At 40.9% G+C, this 19,545-nt stretch overlaps 1 protein-coding gene across 2 annotated transcripts in view; it reads left to right on the top strand.

Moving 5' to 3' along the window:
• Nucleotides 1–19,545, top strand: part of LOC123512995 (zinc finger protein 236-like) — a 35,801-nt gene that overhangs the window by 8,621 nt on the left and 7,635 nt on the right. Inside the window, exons 9-22 of one of the 2 annotated variants that reach the window (XM_045269781.1) lie at nucleotides 96–242; nucleotides 496–645; nucleotides 773–896; nucleotides 6,763–6,911; nucleotides 7,092–7,175; nucleotides 8,290–8,367; nucleotides 8,536–8,671; nucleotides 9,025–9,172; nucleotides 9,284–9,422; nucleotides 16,448–16,587; nucleotides 17,230–17,411; nucleotides 17,565–17,745; nucleotides 18,918–19,053; nucleotides 19,177–19,494. In XM_045269781.1, the coding sequence (XP_045125716.1) occupies nucleotides 96–242; nucleotides 496–645; nucleotides 773–896; nucleotides 6,763–6,911; nucleotides 7,092–7,175; nucleotides 8,290–8,367; nucleotides 8,536–8,671; nucleotides 9,025–9,172; nucleotides 9,284–9,422; nucleotides 16,448–16,587; nucleotides 17,230–17,411; nucleotides 17,565–17,745; nucleotides 18,918–19,053; nucleotides 19,177–19,494 (2,112 nt within the window). Of the gene's footprint in view, nucleotides 1–95; nucleotides 243–495; nucleotides 646–772; nucleotides 897–6,762; nucleotides 6,912–7,091; nucleotides 7,176–8,286; nucleotides 8,368–8,535; nucleotides 8,672–9,024; nucleotides 9,173–9,283; nucleotides 9,423–16,447; nucleotides 16,588–17,229; nucleotides 17,412–17,564; nucleotides 17,746–18,917; nucleotides 19,054–19,176; nucleotides 19,495–19,545 lie in introns of both variants that reach the window. The other variant, XM_045269780.1, reaches the window with a different exon arrangement.

Below are 19,545 nucleotides of genomic sequence, written 5' to 3'. Positions count from 1 at the left end.
ACAAGAACACTCTCTTCACACAGATGTAACACAATGATTTGGTAATGTATTTAAGAATTCCCTCTTTACTCAATAATTCTCTTTCTCTTGTACAGGCCCAGCTGGAGCCCCACTATGAGCGCCACAACATGACCATGGGCCAGATGGAGGTGCGCAAGAAGCCAAATTTGGTGTGTCAAGAATGTCGAGGAGAATTCACCTCCCATGAAATGTTGACTCATCACATGAAAGTCCACAGGAAGGTAAGGTTGAAGCTATGGTTGCTGTGTTTGTGCTGTCTGTGTGTCCCACATGAAGAAGGAGACAATTTGATTGATAGATTAGTGAATGGATGTAGTTTTCCTTGGTTTTTCAACCCTCTTACCAGCCAGTGTTATGGCAGCTAATCCTCTACTTACCCCATCCTGTCTCTCCAACCATTGAGACTTTTCACCTTTGTGAAGTGTATTCTGCACCACATAAGTGACACTTTACACTGAATATTTCTACACTCAGGCAAAGAAGATGGTATCCTCAAAACCCAAGAGGAAAGTGCCTGACCGCTCCAGGTTTGATAATAAGTGTCTTCAGTGTGATAAGAACTTCATCAAGCCATCACAGCTCAAGAGGCACATGATGATCCACACTGGAGAGCGACCCTACAAGGTAATGTCTCATCACCCATTCCTCCTTCATCATGTTCTTTTTTCTATTGTTAGTGTGACAGTGTGTGACAGGTGATACAGGAATAACTAATGTTTTCCTTTTAATCCAAGTTCTGTGTGTGTTGCAGTGCACGTACCCAGGGTGTGACCGAGCCTTCAATCAAAAGTACACAATGCTCATCCATCTGGACATCCACACAGGCCGTAAGGATTACAAGTGCGAGTACTGCAAAAAGGAGTTTGTCCAGAAGAGTGAGTATCTGAGATGTAACCTTTCTTACTTCCTTTCTGTAGTGTGTGTGTGTGTGTGTGTGTGTGTGTGTGTGTGTGTGTTTACCTAGTTGTATTTACCTAGTTGTAGTTTTACAGGGCCTGGGCTTTATGCTCTTGTGGCCCCGTCTCCATATCTACATTTAATCCAATCTTACTTTAAAAGTATGCACACTCGTTGCAGACACTACTTCTTCATTTAAACTGTTCCACATCTCAACACATCTTTGCGGGAAACTATATTTTTTAACATCTCTCAGACATCTTCCCTTTCTCAGCTTTTTACTATGTGATCTTGTGCTTCGAATGTAATATTCTTCTCTCAGGATCAGTTTCTCATTATCCACTTGGTCCATTCCGTTGATCAATTTATAAACGTGTATCAGATCTCCTCTCTCCCTTCTTTGTTCCAGGGTTGGTAGATTCATAGTCTCTCTTCATATGTCATCCCTTCAAATTCTGGAACCATTCTTGTAGCCATTTTTTGTAGTCTCTCTAACTTCCTTATGTGTTTCTTTTTATGAGGGCTCCACACTACTCCTGCATATTCCAATCTGGGTCTTATTATAGTACTTATCAATTTCTTCATCATTTCTTTGTCCATGTAGTGAAATGCTACTCCAATATTCCTTAGCAAATTATATGTTTCTCTAAAATTCTATCAATATGGCTTACTGGTTGATTGTTTTCTTCCATCGTCACTCCTAAGTCCTTTTCCTTTTTTACTTTCTCCAGTTCTACTCCATCTCCCATCTTATAGATTCCCACAGGTCGTCTTTCACTTTTTCCCATTTCCATGACATGGCTTTTGTTCACATTGAATTCCATTTCCCACTTTTTACTCCATTCCCAGATCTTATTTAGGTCTTCTTGCAGTATTTCACAATCCTCTTTTGCTTTATAACTCTGCACAGTTTCGTATCATCTGCAAACAGATTTATGTAGCTGTTCACTCCTTCTGGCATGTCGTTAATATAAATGAGGAAAAGTATTGGTGCCAATACTGACCCCTGTGGCACTCCGCTTTCTACTGCTCTCCACTTGGACTTCATATCTTTAACTACCGTCCTTATTTCTCTCCCTCAAATAATTTTCTATCCATCTCAATGTGCTTCCTTTTAAGCCACCCTTCTCCTCTAACTTCCATAGTAATCTTGCATGTGGCACTTTGTCAAATGCCTTTTTTAAATCCAAATAAATACAGTCAACCCATCCTCTCTCTCTTGTACTCTATCAACTATTCTAGAATAGAAACTCAATAAATTAGTTACACAAGACCGTCTTTTCTAAAACCAAATTGGCTATTTGATATTAATTTGTTGTCTTCAAGGAACTCGATCCATTGTTTCTTTATTATTCTTTCACACATCTTGCATATTACACTAGTTAGTGATACCGGTCTGTAATTTAAAGGTTCTTCCTTCCTTCCGCTCTTATATATGGGAACCACCTCAGCTCTTTTCCATTCTACTGGTACTGTTCCATTTTCTATTGAGCATTTTATGATGTATATAGGACTTGCTAGTTCTTCCCTACATTCTTTCAGTATTCTGCCTGAGAATTCATCCGGTTCCATTGCCTTCTCTTCATCCAGTTCCTTCATTAACTCTTTTATTTCAAGCTTGGTTACTTTAATCTCTGTCATATAGACTGTCTCTCTATTACCCTGTGGCCTTTCAAATTTGGATTCCTTAGTAAAGACCTCCTGGAATTTATTATTTAATAGTTCTGCCATACTTTTTGGGTCTTCCACCATCCCGTTATCTCCTTTTAACCTTTCTATTGTTTCTTTTTGCCTGATTTTTTGCCTAAATTGTGTGTGTGTGTCCGTGTGTGTGTCTGTTTGTGTGTGTATTTACCTAGTTGTATTATACAGGGTTCAAGTGGGGCTCATAGTGTCCTGTCTCCATGTCTACATTTATCCAATTTTCTTTAAAGTTATGCACATTATGTGCTGTAACAACTTCATTATTCAGTACATTCCACTTTTCCACTATTCTATATATGTGTGTGTGTGTGTGTGTGTGTGTGTGTGTGTGTGTGTGTGTGTGTGTGTGTGTGTGTGTGTGTGTGTGTGTGTGTGTGTGTGTGTGTGTGTGTGTGTGTGTTTACCTAGTTGTATTATACAGGGTTCGAGCAGGGATCATAGTGTCCTGTCTCCATATCTCCACTTATCTAATTTTCTTTAAAGCTATGCACATTATGTGCTGCAACAACTTCATCATTCAATGCATTTCACTTTTCCACCATTCTATGTGGAAAACTTTTTTTCAAATATCCTTTACACACTGCCTTTTTCTAATTTTCTTTGCATGTCCTCTTGTCCTTCCAGCTTCTTCTGTCACCAGCACCAAATCTTGCTTGTCTATCTTTTCAATGCCACTAACTATTTTATACATTGTATTTTGGTCTCCTCTTTCGCTTCAATCTTGTAAGGTTGGCAGTTCCATTTCCTTCAGCCCTTTTTCATATGTTAGGTCCTTTAGTTCTGGCACCATCTTTGTAGCTATCCTCTGGATCCATTCTAATCTTCTTATATCCTTGTTCAAGCTCAGCAACCACACCAATGCTGCATATTCCAACTTTGGACGTATCGTACTCATTATAATTTTTTTCATCATATCCTTATCCATGTATTGAAATGCCACCCTAATATTAGTCAACAATTTATACATTGTTCCAAATATTTTACTTATGTGTTTTTCGGGGCTCAGATTTTCTTTTACAACCACTCCCAGATCTTTTTCCTCTTTAGTCTTTATTGTTAGTTCCTCTCCCATCAAATAGTTCCATACTGGTCTTAAGACATCTTACTCTTTCCTAATTCTATTATGTGGCATTTCTTGGCATTGAATTCTAACTTCCTCTCAAAGATTTTGTCTATATCTTTCTGCAGCAACAGACAGTCTTCTCAGGTCTTAATTACTCTTAACAATTTTGCATCTTCAGGAAACAGGTTGATATAACTGGTTACTCCATATCGTATGTCGTCTACATATACCTGGAACATAATGGAGGCTAACACTGACCCCTGTGCCATTCCACTTGTTACTTTACCCCAAGATGACTATGTATCTCTGATCTCAGTTCTCATCTGTCTATCCTTCAAGTAATCCCGTATCCAATCTAGTATTTTTCTTCTCAGTCCTCTGACTTCCAAGTAGTCTGCTATGTGAGATTTTATCAAAAGCCTTTTTATGTCCAGGTACACAGTATCCACCCATCCATCTCTACTCTCCAGTCCCTCCACTATTCTTGTGTAGAAACTTATAAATTTGACACACATGTCCTGGTACCAATGGCACCAACGACATATGCAGGTGTGATGGAAAGAAACACCAGTTGGAAGCTTCCCTGTGTTTATTGTAGGAATACAGAATACTTGGTAGCGAGCGCGTGGAGGCTTGATGAGTAGCTGGCGGCCAGAGACTTGTAGTCTGAGCGCCTTGAATGAAGCTTGTAGCTTGCGTGATGATGCAAAATTACAATCTACACACTGAAGTGTGACTGTAGACAGTAGACTGTAGAGGAGGACCAGTCAAAGAAAGGCAGGCAACTAGATTGCCAGGCGAGCGTGAGTGTATTCCAAGCTGCGTTGAGTACAACTGAATGTGTGGCGTGGCGTGCGGTAGCGGAACAATACCCATGGCCGCAGTACATCTTTACGGTACACATTACATTAAGTAGTGTCCATCATACACATGACCTTCCTGTCCTGACCCAAACTGTCTGTTCGGTATAACTTGTTTTTCTTCCAGATATTTGACCCATTTTTCTATGATAACAATTTCACATATCTTTCCCACAACACTTGTAAGTGACACACACTGGTCTGTAATTTAATGGCTCAGTTGACTTTTCCTCCTTTAAATATTGGTATTATGTTGGCTTCTTCCATTCTAGTGGAACTCTCCCTTCATTTAATGAACTTGTAATCATTTAGCAAATTGGATCCAGCAGTTGCTCTTTACATTCTTTTATCACCCAGCCTGATACACAGTCCAGCCCCATTGCTTTTCTGACATCCAAATTATCTAATAATCTTCTAAGATCCTCTTTGTGCACTATGATTTCCTGCAAACCTGTACAATACAATATCCTATTTGGTACTGTAAAATCTTCTTCTTCAGTGAAAACAGTCTTAAAGCTCTCATTCATTATTTCACTCATTTCCTTTGCTGTTTGGTCTGTCTTCCCTCCTTTTATTATTTTTTCTATTGTTTCCTTATTCTTCATCTTACCATTGATATATTTGTAGAAAAGCTTGGGTTCATCTTCACTTTTTTGCACCACATCCTTCTCAAAGTTTCTTTCTTCCTCTCTTCCTACTCTAATATATTCATTTCTAGCATCTATACTACTGTCTGTTGCTTTTATTTCTCTGTATTTTGAGTTTCTTCCAAGCTTTATCTTTTTTCCTCTTAGCTTCTATACATCTGGCATTGTACCAGGCTCATATACTCTACTTTACTCTATAGAATGGTACATATATCCTCAATCCCTCATAGTCCACCCTGTATTTTAGCACTTCCCATTCCTGCATTTCTAATTCAAATGTTACATGGTCATTTCTTCCCATTTGACTGATGTTGAATGATATGAGGGGGCTCTGGCTTCTTTGTGAATACCAGGTCAAGTAATGATGGTTCTTCTTCACCTCTGTACTTTGTTGATTCTTCCACCCACTGATCCAGTGTATTCATCATAGTTAACTATAATATCTTCTCACACCATGATCCAGCATTACCATTACTTTCATCTCTGTCCAGTTTATTCTTTTGAAGTTGAAGTCTTCTACTAATAGTATTTTTCCATCTCTTCTTATCATATTATCCAAGCACTCTCCTTGCATTTCCTTATTCTGTTCTCCATGTATTGGGCTTTGGTGGCACATACGTGATCATGATTCTCCTTTTATTTATTTTTTTTTTATTTATTTATTTATTTTTTTTTGGGTCTTGATTGTTACTCCCATTATTTCCACCATGCCGTCTCCATAGTGCACTTCCTCCACACATACATCATCATGAACCATTATTAGCACTCCTCCCCCGTTTCCCTTTCTGTCTCTTCTCCAACTTTTATATTCCTCTTTCTTAAAGCAAAGATGGAGCTCCCTTTTTAACTTTGTTTCTACTATGCATATTACATCTGGTCATTTCTCCTTCAAATAGTTTCTAACCTCCAACACACTGGACATCAACCCATCTATATTTGTATACAGTATGTCACTTTTAATTTCTTGCCTCTCCCTTCACTTGTATTTCTTCCATTACCTCCTCTTTTTCTCAAAGTTACCACTTCCTCAGTCTCATATCTAGAACCCTCCAGTAGAATTTCTTCTTCTCGATCTCCGTCCTTTTCTCTTTTTTTTTTTTTTCTTTGCTTTATTTCTGAGTACTCTCTCCTTTTCTCTCTCTTCCAGGTTCATATCTCTTTTTATTCATTTATCTTTAAATTCAGTATCTTGAGCCAATTTCCCTCTTCTTGCCATTATCTGCTCCCCTGCCATTTGATACCTCATTCTCACTTTCAGTGATCTCTTTCCTTCTTCACAATACTTTCCCAATCTAAGCACTTCCTCCACTTCTTGCTACAACCCCTTTGTACTGTCCTGAACCAACTAAATAACATTTTTTGCCAACTCTCTCTCTTCTCTCTCTCTCTCGCATGCAAACTTGATTTTTTATTTATTTATTTTATTTTATTTATTTTATTTATTTATTTTTTTTTTTCTCCAGCCCCAAAAATTAGGATACATTTTACTCTTGTCCTGTGTGTGGGTTGTGGGAGAGTTAACAGTGAGTAATCCTCTCAAAACCTAACTGTTTTGTTTCTCTTCTCACAGGCAACCTGCGATGCCACATTAAGCGTGTGCATCCTGTCAACAAGGGTGGCCAGCAACTGTTTGAGTGTGAAGAGTGTTCCTGTGTGTTCAAACGTGCTGGCAGCCTCAACGCCCACATTGCTCGTGCTCACACCAATGAAGCCATCATTGTATGTTTGCTGACTGTTCTGTGTGTGATGTGTGCTGTGTAGTGGCAGCAGATAATGCGCCCTTATTCAGGGATTGGGAATATGTGGTCAGAGAGGAAACTGGATTGAAAATTGTGTTCATTTTTAAAGGTGAAAGTTCTAGAACGTTCATCTTTAAAGGTCTGTCATTCTAATTTACAGGGACTGGACACTGCATCAGCTGACGTGCGAGATGTGTTTAAAGAAATACAAGATCTGGAAAAGGCTGCTGCTCAGGGCAATCAGGTGAATGAACAGTTGTGGTTGTACCTTCTTTGTGGCAGTTTTCTGCTTTGAGGTGACATAAATAATACAGTGGAGACTCAATACTCGAACTTAATTAGTTCCAAATGACTGTTTGAGTATTAAAAAGTTTGACTATTGATACCTGTAAATCAGGTAATTCGTTCTAATCTTAGCAAAACCTCGAGTTTGTAAAAATTTCAAGGTATTTTTTTTACAATTTTGATTTGTACATACCATAAGTGAAGGCTGGTGATGAATAACTTAGAAGAAGAGGGGAGAAGGGTGGGGAGGAGGAGGGAGGTTGTCAGAGGATGAGTCACCATCCATGAAAACATCTTTTGTAACTTTTCTCTTGGTGTGATTCCTTAAAATCCACTAATGGAGTGCTGTTGCTCACTAACACTTGCACCCTCACCAGATTCCTTATTTTTATTACTAATAAGCCTCTTTGGTGTCATCAGAAGTTTGTAAATGAAAAATTACCGACAGAATGTTGTTTATGTCAAGACTGTGGCAGGACTAGGGATGCGTACTGGCACCCGGTATACCGGTTTTACGGTAATACCAGTATTACCAGTAATATGGTACCAGAACGGTATAGTGTGGCTGCAAGAAGGGAGATGACAGAGCTTTGTATACGACCAAATGTGCAGCCGTTTGATTACGAGATGGTGTTAATGTAAGTTTATAAATGAAAAACTAGATAGAATGCAGGAGAATGTTATTCTGATGACTGCAGCAGCACAAGTCACAACTGGTGGAGGGGGAAGGGGGACGCCAGGGAGCCTTTGTTTACAACCATGTGTGTGGACGTTCGACTATCAGGTATTATTTTGAGTATTAATTTGAACTTTTGCGTTCGTGTATTGAAAAGTTTGAGTATTTAGACGTTTGAGTATTGAGTGTCCACTACATTGTTTTTTGTTGCATCCATCATCGAGAGATAAGAATGATATTCAGGTGTTTTAGCTTCATTACATATTGTCTAGTTTGAAATAAGAGCTTAGTCTTGAATTTGACCTAACAATGGAGTCTATAAATGTTGCTTTTTATGCTTATGTAATGTGCTGACTTCTCAACATTGCTGGTCTGAACCCTTGTCTTGTTGCAGAAGGACCTATTGCCAATGAGAGTGAGTCAGCCTCTCAAGAAGGACCTGGAGGCTGGTAGTCAGCAGGACAAACAGGGACAGGTAAAGTGGCTTCTTCCTCTCCAGTACACAGCTGCTCTCTTAATATTGTGTTATTTATTTACATGTTCAAATCATGAATTGATTCTTACAAAAAAAAGAAGGGGAATATTCAGTAAATTTTTAGAGTTGAGGTTTATTTGTAGTGAAGCGATCCTGCCATTTCCCCAGGGATTAGAGACAGGCAGCAGTGAGGCAAGCAGTTCAGCCCTTCAGGTGAATGCCAGTGAAGGAGACATCCTGCAGCAAGCCTTGAAGAACATTGGCCTCTCTCAGTCCAAGGAGCAGATGCACGTTCTGAAAGATGGTAAAGGCTTAACCAACCATGGCATATGTTGTATACTCCAGGCTGGATATGGGTATTTCTCACCTCAGACATCATGTCAGCTTGATGGTCAGACAGAGATTGATGTTTCTAGGTTGATGTATTTACCTGTCATTGCAGTCAGCTGAATTCCAGTGTTATGTTTTTTCTCTATTATCTCTTTATTTGGCAATGGAAAAATGTAAATTCATGTATATTATTCATGTATTTGTATCTTGCACATCAACAGTATTATAAGAAGCATATACATTGCATAACATAGCATTGCATAGCAGCCATGTCTTATGACCATAGCATCAAAGATATTGTTAGTTACCATTACTGATGCTTGGCAGGTGTGAAGATGAAGGTGGAGGCGGAGGATGGTGTGCAGACTGGCGAGAACTGTTGGCCGCTGGATGAGCCAGAGCCACCCCGCGTGAAGGAGTTCAGCAGAGTGCGTATCATGACGCTGGTGGATCGAAACCAGGAGAGTGGCGTGAAGTGAGTCCTTAATGTTGTTATTGTTATTTGTTGTTGCACATTGTCATCATTGTCATCAGTAACAACAAATTAACCTTTCATTGAATATCTGCATATCTTCTATTCTTCCAGGAGGTTCCCTGTTTTAGTGAAGATCGTGAGGGACATGAAGTGGCATATATGCACATTCAAAGGTTGCACCAAAGAGTTCAAGAAACCATCTGACCTTGTGCGTCACATGAGAGTCCACACAAACGACAGGCCATTCAAGGTAAGGTTGTAAATGTGGTTCCCCTATGGAGGATAACTGCCTTTGTCAATTTTTTTTTATGTAAGAGGGAGAACTGCAAAGGGCAAAAAACCTATATAAGAAAAAAAGGCCCCCTGGAATTGCAGTCTCCATAAAAATGAGAAAGAATTAGTCAAAAGAGTGGGATAAATGTCTTGACACCTCTCTCTTAAAAGAAGTTGTAGGAAGATGGAAATACAGTAGCAGGTATTGAGTTCCAGAGTTTACCAGTGAAAGGTATAAATGAATGAGAGTACTGGTTAACTCTTGTATTAGAGGGTTGGACAGAATAGGGATGAGAGGAAGAAGAAAGCCTTGTGCAGCAAGGCCACAGGAGGATGGGAGGCTGCATATGCAGTTAGCAAGATCAGTAGAACAGTTAGCATGAAAATTGCGATAAAAGGTAGAAAGAGATGCAACATTTCGGCGTTGAGAAAGAGGCTGAAGACAGTCAGTCAGAGGAGGGAAGTTGATGAGATGAAAAGCTTTTGATTTCACCCTCTCTAATAAAGCTGTATGAGTGGAAATCCCACCCCCCTAAACATGTTAAGAGAACTCCATACAAGGACGGATAAGGTCCTTGTACAGAGTTAGCAGTTGGAGAGGCGAGAAAAACTGGCAGAGACGCCACAGAACACCTAACTTCATAGAAGCTGTTCTAGCAAGAGATGAAATGTAAAGTTTCCAGTTAAGATTATGAGTAAAGGACAGACTGAAGATATTCAGTGTGGAAGAGGGAGACAGTTTGGTGTCATTGAAGAAGATGGGATAGTTGTCTGGAAATTTGTGTCAAGTTGATAGATGGAGAAATTGAGTTTTTGAGGCATTGAAAACTACTAAGTTTTCTTTGCCCCAACAGAAATCTTAGAGAGATCAGAAGTCAGGTGTTCTGTGGCGTCCCTTCATGATCTATTGACTTCCTGAAGGGTTGGTCGTCTCTGAAAGGGTGTGGAAAGAGTGGATAGGGCAAGAAGTTTGGTTAAGGTCATTAAATGAATAATAGAAAGAGAGTGGGTGATAGAACAGAACCTTGAGGAACACCACTGTTAATAGATTTAGAAGAACAGTGGCTGTCTACCACAGCTGCAATAGAATGGTCAGAAAGGAAACTTGAGATAAACTTGCAGAGAGAAGGATAGAAACCGTAGGAGTGCAGTTTTGAAATCAAAGCTTTGTGTCAAATTTCATCAAAAGCTTTTGTAATGTCTAACGTGAAAGAAAAAGTTTCACCAAAATCTCTAAAAGAGGATGACCAAGACTTGGTAAGGAATACCAGAAGATCACCAGTAGAGCAACCTTGATGGAAGCCATACTGACAATCAGATAGAAGATTGTGAGGTGACAGATGTTTATGAATCTTCCTATTGAGGATAGATTAAAAAACTTTAGACATTCAAGAAATTAAAGCTATTGGATTAGAACGGTCACCCTGTTTAGGTAAAGGTTGAAAGTAGGCAAACTTCCAGCAAGAAGGAAAGGTAGAAATTGATAGGCATAGTTGAAAGAGTTTGGCCAGGCAAGGTGGAAGCACAGAAGCACAGTTTTTGAGAATAATAGGAGGGACCCCATTAGGTCCATAAGCCTTCCGAGGGCTTAGGCCAGAGAGGGCTTGGAAAAAATCATTATGAAAAAATTTTGATTGAAGACATGAAATAGTCAGAGGGAGGAGGAGATGGAGGGACAAGCCCAGAATCATCCAAGGTGGAGTTTTTAGCAAAGGTTTGAGAGGAGAGTTCAGCTTTAGAAACAAATGAGATGGCAGTAGTGCCATCAGGATGAAATAAAGGGGGGAAAGAGGAAGAGATAAAGTTATTGGAGATGTTTTTGGCCAGATGCCAGAAGTCACAAGGGGGAGTTAGAGTTTGAAAGATTTTGACATTTTCTATTTATGAAGGAGTGTTTGGCAAGTTGAAGAACAGACTTGGCATGATTCTGGGCAGAAATATAAAGTGCGTGAGATTCAGGAGATGGAAGGCTCAAGTACCTTATGTGGGCAACTTCTCTATCATGTATAGCATGAGAGCAGGCTGTGTTAAACCAAGGTTTAGAATTAGGTTTAGCTTGAGAAAAAGAATGAGGAATGTATGCCTCCATGCCAGACACTATCATCTCCGTTATGCATTCAGCACATAGAGATGGGTCTCTGACACAGAAACAGTAATCATTCCAGGGAAAATCAGCATAATACCTCCTCAGGGCCCCCCCTCTGGCAGAGGTAAAATGCCAGAGTCACATCTGCTTTGGGGGATCCTGAGGAGGGATTGAAGAAATAGGACAACTCCTCTCTTCCCGGTTCCCTTTGTGGTCTCATTTATACAATTGAGCAGCTGCAGCCTGCCCTCTAAAGACAACTTCTACTACTTCCTACACTACACTACAACACCTTACACTTTTACACTCTCTTCAAATCAAAATTTAATAATGGCTTCACCACGCCCTGCCTCGGAGTCCCCTCTGGGAGGGGACCATAAATGTCCCCAGGTCGGACTGCCCTCTGCTGTCGACCTTGGGTGTCTTGACACTTCATCTAATACTTTCACTATCAATTTCTGCAACATTCGTGGCCTTCGTTCTAATTTTCAATCTGTGGAACACCACCTCTCCTCTACTAAACCTCATCTTCTCTTCCTAACTGAAACACAGTTGTCTGTGACTACTGACAGCAGCCCTTTTCTGTTCCCTCCTACTTGCTCTATCCTCATTTTCAATCCAAAGCTGGATGTTGCGCATACGTGCGTAACGACACCACTTGCTCTCGTGCCCACAATCTTGAATCTTCAGAATTTTCTACCATCTGGCTAAGACTTCAATGTCACTCTCTAACTAAATTCATCTGTGCTGTATACCTCTCACCTAATTCCTCTGACTATGTAAAATTCTTTGACTATTTGACTTCCAAGGTGGAGCACATCTTATCTCACTTTCCTTTTGCTGAGATCTCCATTTTAGGGATTTCAATGTTCACCACCAGCTTTGGCTTTCATCTTCTTTCACTGACCAACCTGGTGAACAAACCTTCAACTTTGCTATCCTTCATGACCTAGAGCAGCTAGTGCAGTTCCCTACCCGTATTCCTGACCGCCTTGGAGACACGCCCAACATTCTTGATCTTTTCCTAACCTCCAACCCTTCTGCTTACTCTGTTAAACTTTCCTCTCCGTTGGGCTCCTCCGACCACAATCTAATTTCCGTTACCTGTTCTATCACTCCAGTGCAGCCTCAGGACCCGCCTAAGCGGAGGTGCTTCTGGCATTTTAACTCTGCTAAGTGGGAGGAACTAAGGCAGTACTATTCTGATTTCCTTGGGATGATTATTGTTTTCATGTCAGAGATCCTTCTCTTTGTGCCGAGCGCATAACAGAGGTGATTATCTCTGGCATGGAGCTATACATTCCTCATACTTTCTCTAACCCTAAAGCTAAAAAGCCTTGGTTTAACTCTGCTTGTTCTCGTGCTGTCAATGATAGAGAGGCGGCTCACAAACGGTTCCGTAGCCATCCAACTGCTGAAACTCATGCCCTATATATTTCTGCCCGTAATCATGCCAAATCTATTCTCCAACTTACTAAAAACTCTTTCATCAATAGAAAATGTCAAAGTCTTTCCAATTCTAACTCCTCTCGAGATTTCTGGCATCTAGCCAATAATATCTCTAACAACTTTACTTCTTCGTCTTTCCCTCCTTTACTTCATCCAGATGGCTCTACAGCTGTCTCTTCTTTTCTAAAGCTGAACTCTTCGCTCAAACCTTTGCTACCAACTCAACTTTGGATGATTCTGGGCATATTCCTCCTACTCCTCCACCCTCTGACTACTTCATCCCTAAAATTAAAATTCTTTATAAAGACGTTTTCCTGGCCCTCTCTGGCCTTGATTCTCGGAAGGCTTACGGTCCGGATGGAGTCCCTCCTGTTGTTCTCAAAACTGTGCTTCCGAACTCGCTCACTGCCTGGTCAAACTCTTTCATCTGTGTCTCTCTACTTCTATTTATCCTTCTTGCTGGAAGTTTGCTCACATTCAACCTGTCCCTAAAAAGGTGACCACTCCAATCCTTCTAACTACCGCCCTATAGCTTTGATTTCCTGCCTTTCTAAAGCCTTTGAGTCTATCCTTAATAGGAAGATAATGAGGCATCTATCAGCTCACAACCTTCTCTCTGATTGCCAGTATGGTTTCCGTAAAGGCAGATCTACTGGTGATCTTCTTACTTTCCTAACTGAATCTTGGTCATCCTCTTTAGGGACTTCGGTGAAACCTTTGCTGTCGGCCTTGACATATCGAAAGCCTTCGATAGAGTCTGGCACAAATCTTTAATTTCTAAACTACCCTCCTACGGATTCTATCCTTCTCTCTGTACCTTCATCTCCAGTTTCCTTTCCGATCGTTCTATTGCTGCTGTAGTAGACGGTCACTGTTCTTCCCTAAAACTATCAACAGTGGTGTTCCACAGGGTTCTGTCCTATCACCCACTCTCTTTCTATTATTCATCAATGATCTCCTAAATCTGACTCAATGCCCTATCCACTCCTATGCTGATGATACCACCTGCATTATTCAACAGCGTTCAACAGACGCCCAACCCAACAACAATTAAATGACTCAAGGCGAGATGCTATAGGACGCCTAACTTCTGATCTTTCACTTGTTTCTGATTGGGGCAGAGAAAACCTGGTTTTGTTCAATGCCTCAAAAACTCAATTTCTACAACTATCTACTCGACATAACCTTCCAGACAACTATCCTCTCTTCTTCAATAACACTCAACTTCCCTCTCCTCTACATTAAACACACTCGGTCTATCCTTCACTAAAAATCTAAACTGGAAATTTCACATCTCTACTCTTGCTAAATCAGCTTCCAAGAAGTTAGGTGTCCTGTGGCGTCTTCGTCCATTTTCTCTCCTCCCAGCTGCTTGCTCTGTACAGGGCCTTATCCGCCCGTGTATGGAGTATGGCTCTCATGTCTGGGGGATCCACACACAGCTTTACTAAACAAGGTGGAATCTAAAGCTTTTCGTCTTATCAACTCTTCTCCTCTAACTGACTGTCTTGATTCTTTAAGTCACCGCCGCAATGTTGCATCTTTATCTGTCTTCTACCGCTGTTTTCATGCTGTCTGCTCTTCTGAACTTGCTAACTGCATGCCTTCCCCTCCTGCGGCCTCGCTGCACAAGACTCTCTACTTCTTCTCATCCCTATTCTGTCCATCTTCCTAATGCAAGAGTTAACCAGTATCTTCACTCCTTCATTCCCTACACTGGTAAACTCTGGAACTCTCTACCTGTGTCTGTATTTCCACCTGCCTATGACTTAAACTCTTTCAAAAGAGGAGTGTCAAGACACCTCTTACGTTAACTGGACCCTCCTTTTAGATTTTTTGTTTTTCTTTCTCCTACTTTCCTCTTAACAGGGCCTGGCAACCAGCGGATTTTTTTTTCCAACACTTTGTTTTCCCTTGGCCAGTGCCCTTGTAATGTAAAAAATACAGAAATGAGATTGTGATCGGAGGAGCCCAACTGAGACGATAGGGTAACAGCATAAGCTGAAGGATTAGAGGTGAGGAAAAAATGAAGAATGGGTGTATCTCCAAGACGGTCAGGAATACGAGTAGGGTGTTGCACCAGTTGCTCTAGGTCATGGAGGATGGCAGAGTTGAAGGCTAGTTCACCAGGATGGTCAGTAAAGGGAAAGGAAAGCCAAAGCTGGTGGTGAACATTGAAATCTCCAATGATGGAGATGTCCACGAATGGGTAGAGAGACAGAATTGTTCCACTTTGGAAGTTATAGTAAAAAAATTTACTATAGTCAGAGGAGTTAGATGAGAGATAGACAGCACAGATAAATTTAGTTAGAGAATGACTATTGAGTCAAAGCCAGGTGGTGGAAAAATCAAAGATTCAAGAGCATGGGCACAAGAACAGGTTAAGTCGTTGCGTACATAGACGCAACATCCAACTTTGGAGCAAAACTAAGAATAGAGAAAGTAGGAGGGAACAGAAAAAGGGCTATTGTCATTTGCCTCAGACAGCTGTGTTTTGGTGAGGAAAAGAAGATGAGGTTTAGTAGAGGAGAGGTGGTGTTCTACATATTGAAAATTAGATCTAAGACTGTGAATGTTGCAGAAGTTAATGAAGAAAATGTTGAGGAAGGTGTCAAGACATTTTGGGTCATCAATGAGAGAGCATTCCAACCTGGGGACATTTCTGGTCCCCTCCCCAGAAGGGGACTCTGAGGCTGGATTTGGAGTCGCCATTTTTTTTATTTTGAATTCTATGTGAAGGGTGTGTGTGTGGTAAGTGCATGAAGTTTTATGAGAAGTAGGAGAGTTGTCTTTAGAAGGCAGGCTGTGACTGCCCCCTTGAGTTGTGAGGCACAAAGGGAAACGTTTAGTGAGATCACAACTAACTTTAATGGAGAGTTAACAGCACTAACTAGTGCTATTAGACCTCATTGGGAGTAAATTATCCTTCTGGTAGGTGTCTACTACCTCTTCATAACTCCTGCCGTTTTTAGTCCGTTAAGAGCTATCAGACAGATTCCTCCATACTTTTGTGCTAAGCCCAAACCTAAATAAAACCAGACAATATAGGATTCTCTTAAAGCAACAGAGTGAGAACACCTTTTCACTTTGTTTATTGCCGATAACATACACAGATGACACTATTTTTATTAAGAACATATATGATGTTATAACATTACGTATGGCATAAATATGTTGGTGTGCATGTATGTATTTGTCTGATAAGTACAAGTGTTAGAAGAAATTATGAGAAAAAAGATGTGTGATTTATATCTGTAAGGAAAGATGAAGGAAACATGTAGCAAGAAGATATAGTTTGCAGAAAAAGGAAAATGTGACATGTGCAGTAGGAAAGGAGAGAATGGGAATATGGAAGAAAATGGATGAGTTTATGGCACACTGCAAGGTGCAGTGCTTTGCTTCATCAATTACTACTCACCAGTATGAGAACAAGATCATGATGCTGATCCTGGTGTGTCTGTCCACAGTGTAACAAGTGTTTCCGTAACTTCGCGGTGAAGTCCACGTTGGTGGCACACATGAAAATCCACCAGGCAGTGAAGGAACACACCTGCAAACACTGCAACAAGAAGTTCACCACCAGTACTTCTCTCAGGGTGCATTCCAGGTATGCCAACATTGTATAGTTTTAATTTTAAGAGCCTCTGCTTGATTGGGAGTTTTGAGTGGAACTTTCAGGATTTTTAATGATAATGGTGGTTAACAAAGATTTTGCATCATGACTGGGGAAAGAACCTAATCAATCTTTTTTTTAATCTAGTCATTGCAAGTGCTGGAAATATTTGAATACTGTCTCTAGTAGAAAGGGAGAAAAGTACAAAGAGATAGTGATTGGTGACTCCACTTCTTGAGGACTTTATATTTCACAACAGAGAAAAGAAGCAGGAAGAATCTTTGTTGTCTTTGGTGAAGTAATCAATCACAACTACTAATTATTCCTGGCTGCCTTCATTAGAATATGTTAGGATGAAAGGATAGGAAAATCTTTAAGAAATAACTTGTATCTTTCTGTATGTATCTTTCTGGTTATCTGATAGTTTCAACACCTTGGTAGAATGGCAAGTTTGTTAAATATATCTTTATTTTAGATTGCATGACAACAGCAGTGACAAGTGAGTGTTGATGAATCTTGTTTAGAAACAACATACCCGGTTGTCTTCCATACATCTAGTATCACTTGTATTATATCTTAACAATTTTCTTCATTAGTCCCTGAAAAATTACATAGTTGCCATTCCTCCCTTGGCAGGCTACATACAGGCCAGAAACCATACTCCTGCTCCCAGTGCCACAAAGTTTTCCGCACCATCTCTCACCGCAATGCTCACATGATGTCCCACGCTCACTCACCACTGCGTCAGGCTCACAGCAAGAAGTACATGGCACTGCCCAACATCCCCCTCCAGGAACCCATCCTCATCACAACAGCTGGTGATTGAAATGTGCCTCTGTACTGGACACTCACACATCTTGAGTTTCCTTTTTTATACTCACTTGTGTGAAATGTATTCATCAAAATATTCACAGTATTTAGAAGTTTATTTCAGAGTAGAAGCAGTACTGACCAAGTAATGTCTGGCACAGGTCCAGTGAAGCAGCCATCCCGCCACAGCCAGATCTACCCCAATGAGACGGGAGAGTTCCCTCCGGACCGGCCCCACAAGTGCCACTACTGCCCAGCCGCCTTCAAGAAGTCATCCCACCTCAAGCAGCATGAGAGAGCACACACAGGGGAACGGCCCTTCAAGTGTACCAGCTGTAGCAAGTAATGGCTGGCCCCTTCACCTTATCTCTTGTTATTCCACCTTAGATGATGCTTTGCAGACTGATCAGCTGGAGTTTGTCTACTATAACCTTAAACCTTTCAACACGACACATATTTTGTGTCATCGGGGCGCTCATGACAGATCCGATGTGCATATTGCGTCATGGCTGCTTTTTGCTAAGATGGTGTGGCTGCTTTCTGCTAAGATGGTGTATTTTCTTTCTCAAATACTGTATGAGATCTCTCAGAATGTAGGTTGTATATGATATGATGGTATGCTTGACTTTCATCATTATTACAAAGGTGGATGATTCTCTTATATTAGGAAAAGTACTGATACACCATGCTGGATTTTTTTTTTTTTAATTATATGACTTTTTAGATTAGTTTACCATAAAAATTAATGTTTTCTTATGTCATCTTCTAAAAAAGGCCTTGAGAAGGCAGACTATTATTTTTCTCTAAAATTTAGGTGGGTTTATTTCTAGTACAGTCAACCCTCGGCTATCGCGACTTCCGCTATCACGCTCCCATGAAAAGCTGCTAAAATTTCATTATCGCGACCTCAGATGCCTGCTTTCGCGCCCCGCTATGACGTCATGGAATATCTGAGCACTCATTGGCCAAAACCGCCTTCCCGCCAAGATTAATTCGGCTATCGCGTTTTCGGCTATGGCGCTGCTATTTTGATCCCAATTGGGCGCGATAGCCGAGGGTTAAGTGTACGTACTTATGAAAAATCACTTACCAACATCATTTTCATACGGGAGAGAGAGAGAGAGAGCTGCCTCTGAGTCAGGTATCTCCCCACTCCTACCCAGCACTGATATGGCACCAGGAGCAATTTCCTGTTGCCTGGTGTGAAGAGGTTAATGAGTTTAGGACAACACATTCATCCTTTATAATTCTTTATTTATTCAGATCATTAGTTCTTCCCCATTAGAGGTTACTATAGTAGTTCATTCATTATTTGATTCTCTCAGGTATTCTGTGGTACATTCAGGTATACTTGAGTAATCTTTCCCTGACATCCCAAAGTTACTCTCTATTGGCTTACCACCTCTCATCCTGTACCTTGCAGATAATTAATTGCCATCCTTGTCTTTGCATACTTTCCATTCTTTAGGTAAATCATGCAGTATGTGATCCTAATTTTAAAAACTTGCCCACAGACAGTTTCTTTCACTGAGTGTGCTCAAGTCCCACCACAAGACACACACAGGCCAGCGCACCCACAAGTGTGACCAATGCAGCCGCCTGTTTGCCACCAGCGGCAGTCTGAGAAGACATAAGACAATCCATTCCTCAGTGAGTTTTATATCAGATTGGACATAACACTCATTATGGTCTTACTCTACATGGATTTGTGATTTTTTACTTCTATGGAAGTTTACTTTATCATTACTTGATTTGGTTTTGTGCCCCTCACAGGAACGTCCATACATGTGTCCATACTGCCAGAAAACATTCAAAACCAACACTAACTGCAAGAAGCACATGAAGACCCACCGCCACGAGCTGGCCATGGAGGCGGTGAGGGCTGCCGGATCAAACCTGCAGGGTGACAACCAACAGGCACTGCTCACCACCAGCCTGTATGGCCAGCAGTCCACGCCTGCACTATCCGAGGCAGATGTGTCAGAGCTGACAGGCATGGCAGGAGTATTCCAGGAGGGGGATTTCCCTCTGTCTGGAGAGCTGCAGCAGCAGACTCAACACCAGCAACAGGAGGAACAAGCCACAGCTCAGGTATGGGTGGTCACTGAGAGTATTCTAAGCCACCGGCTTGGGAAAACAGGA

This window comes from Portunus trituberculatus, chromosome 35 (genome assembly GCF_017591435.1).
Source record: "Portunus trituberculatus isolate SZX2019 chromosome 35, ASM1759143v1, whole genome shotgun sequence".
Classification (NCBI taxonomy): domain Eukaryota; kingdom Metazoa; phylum Arthropoda; class Malacostraca; order Decapoda; family Portunidae; genus Portunus; species Portunus trituberculatus.
Note: the sequence above shows the minus strand (reverse complement) of the source record. Positions and strands in the feature narration are given on the sequence as shown.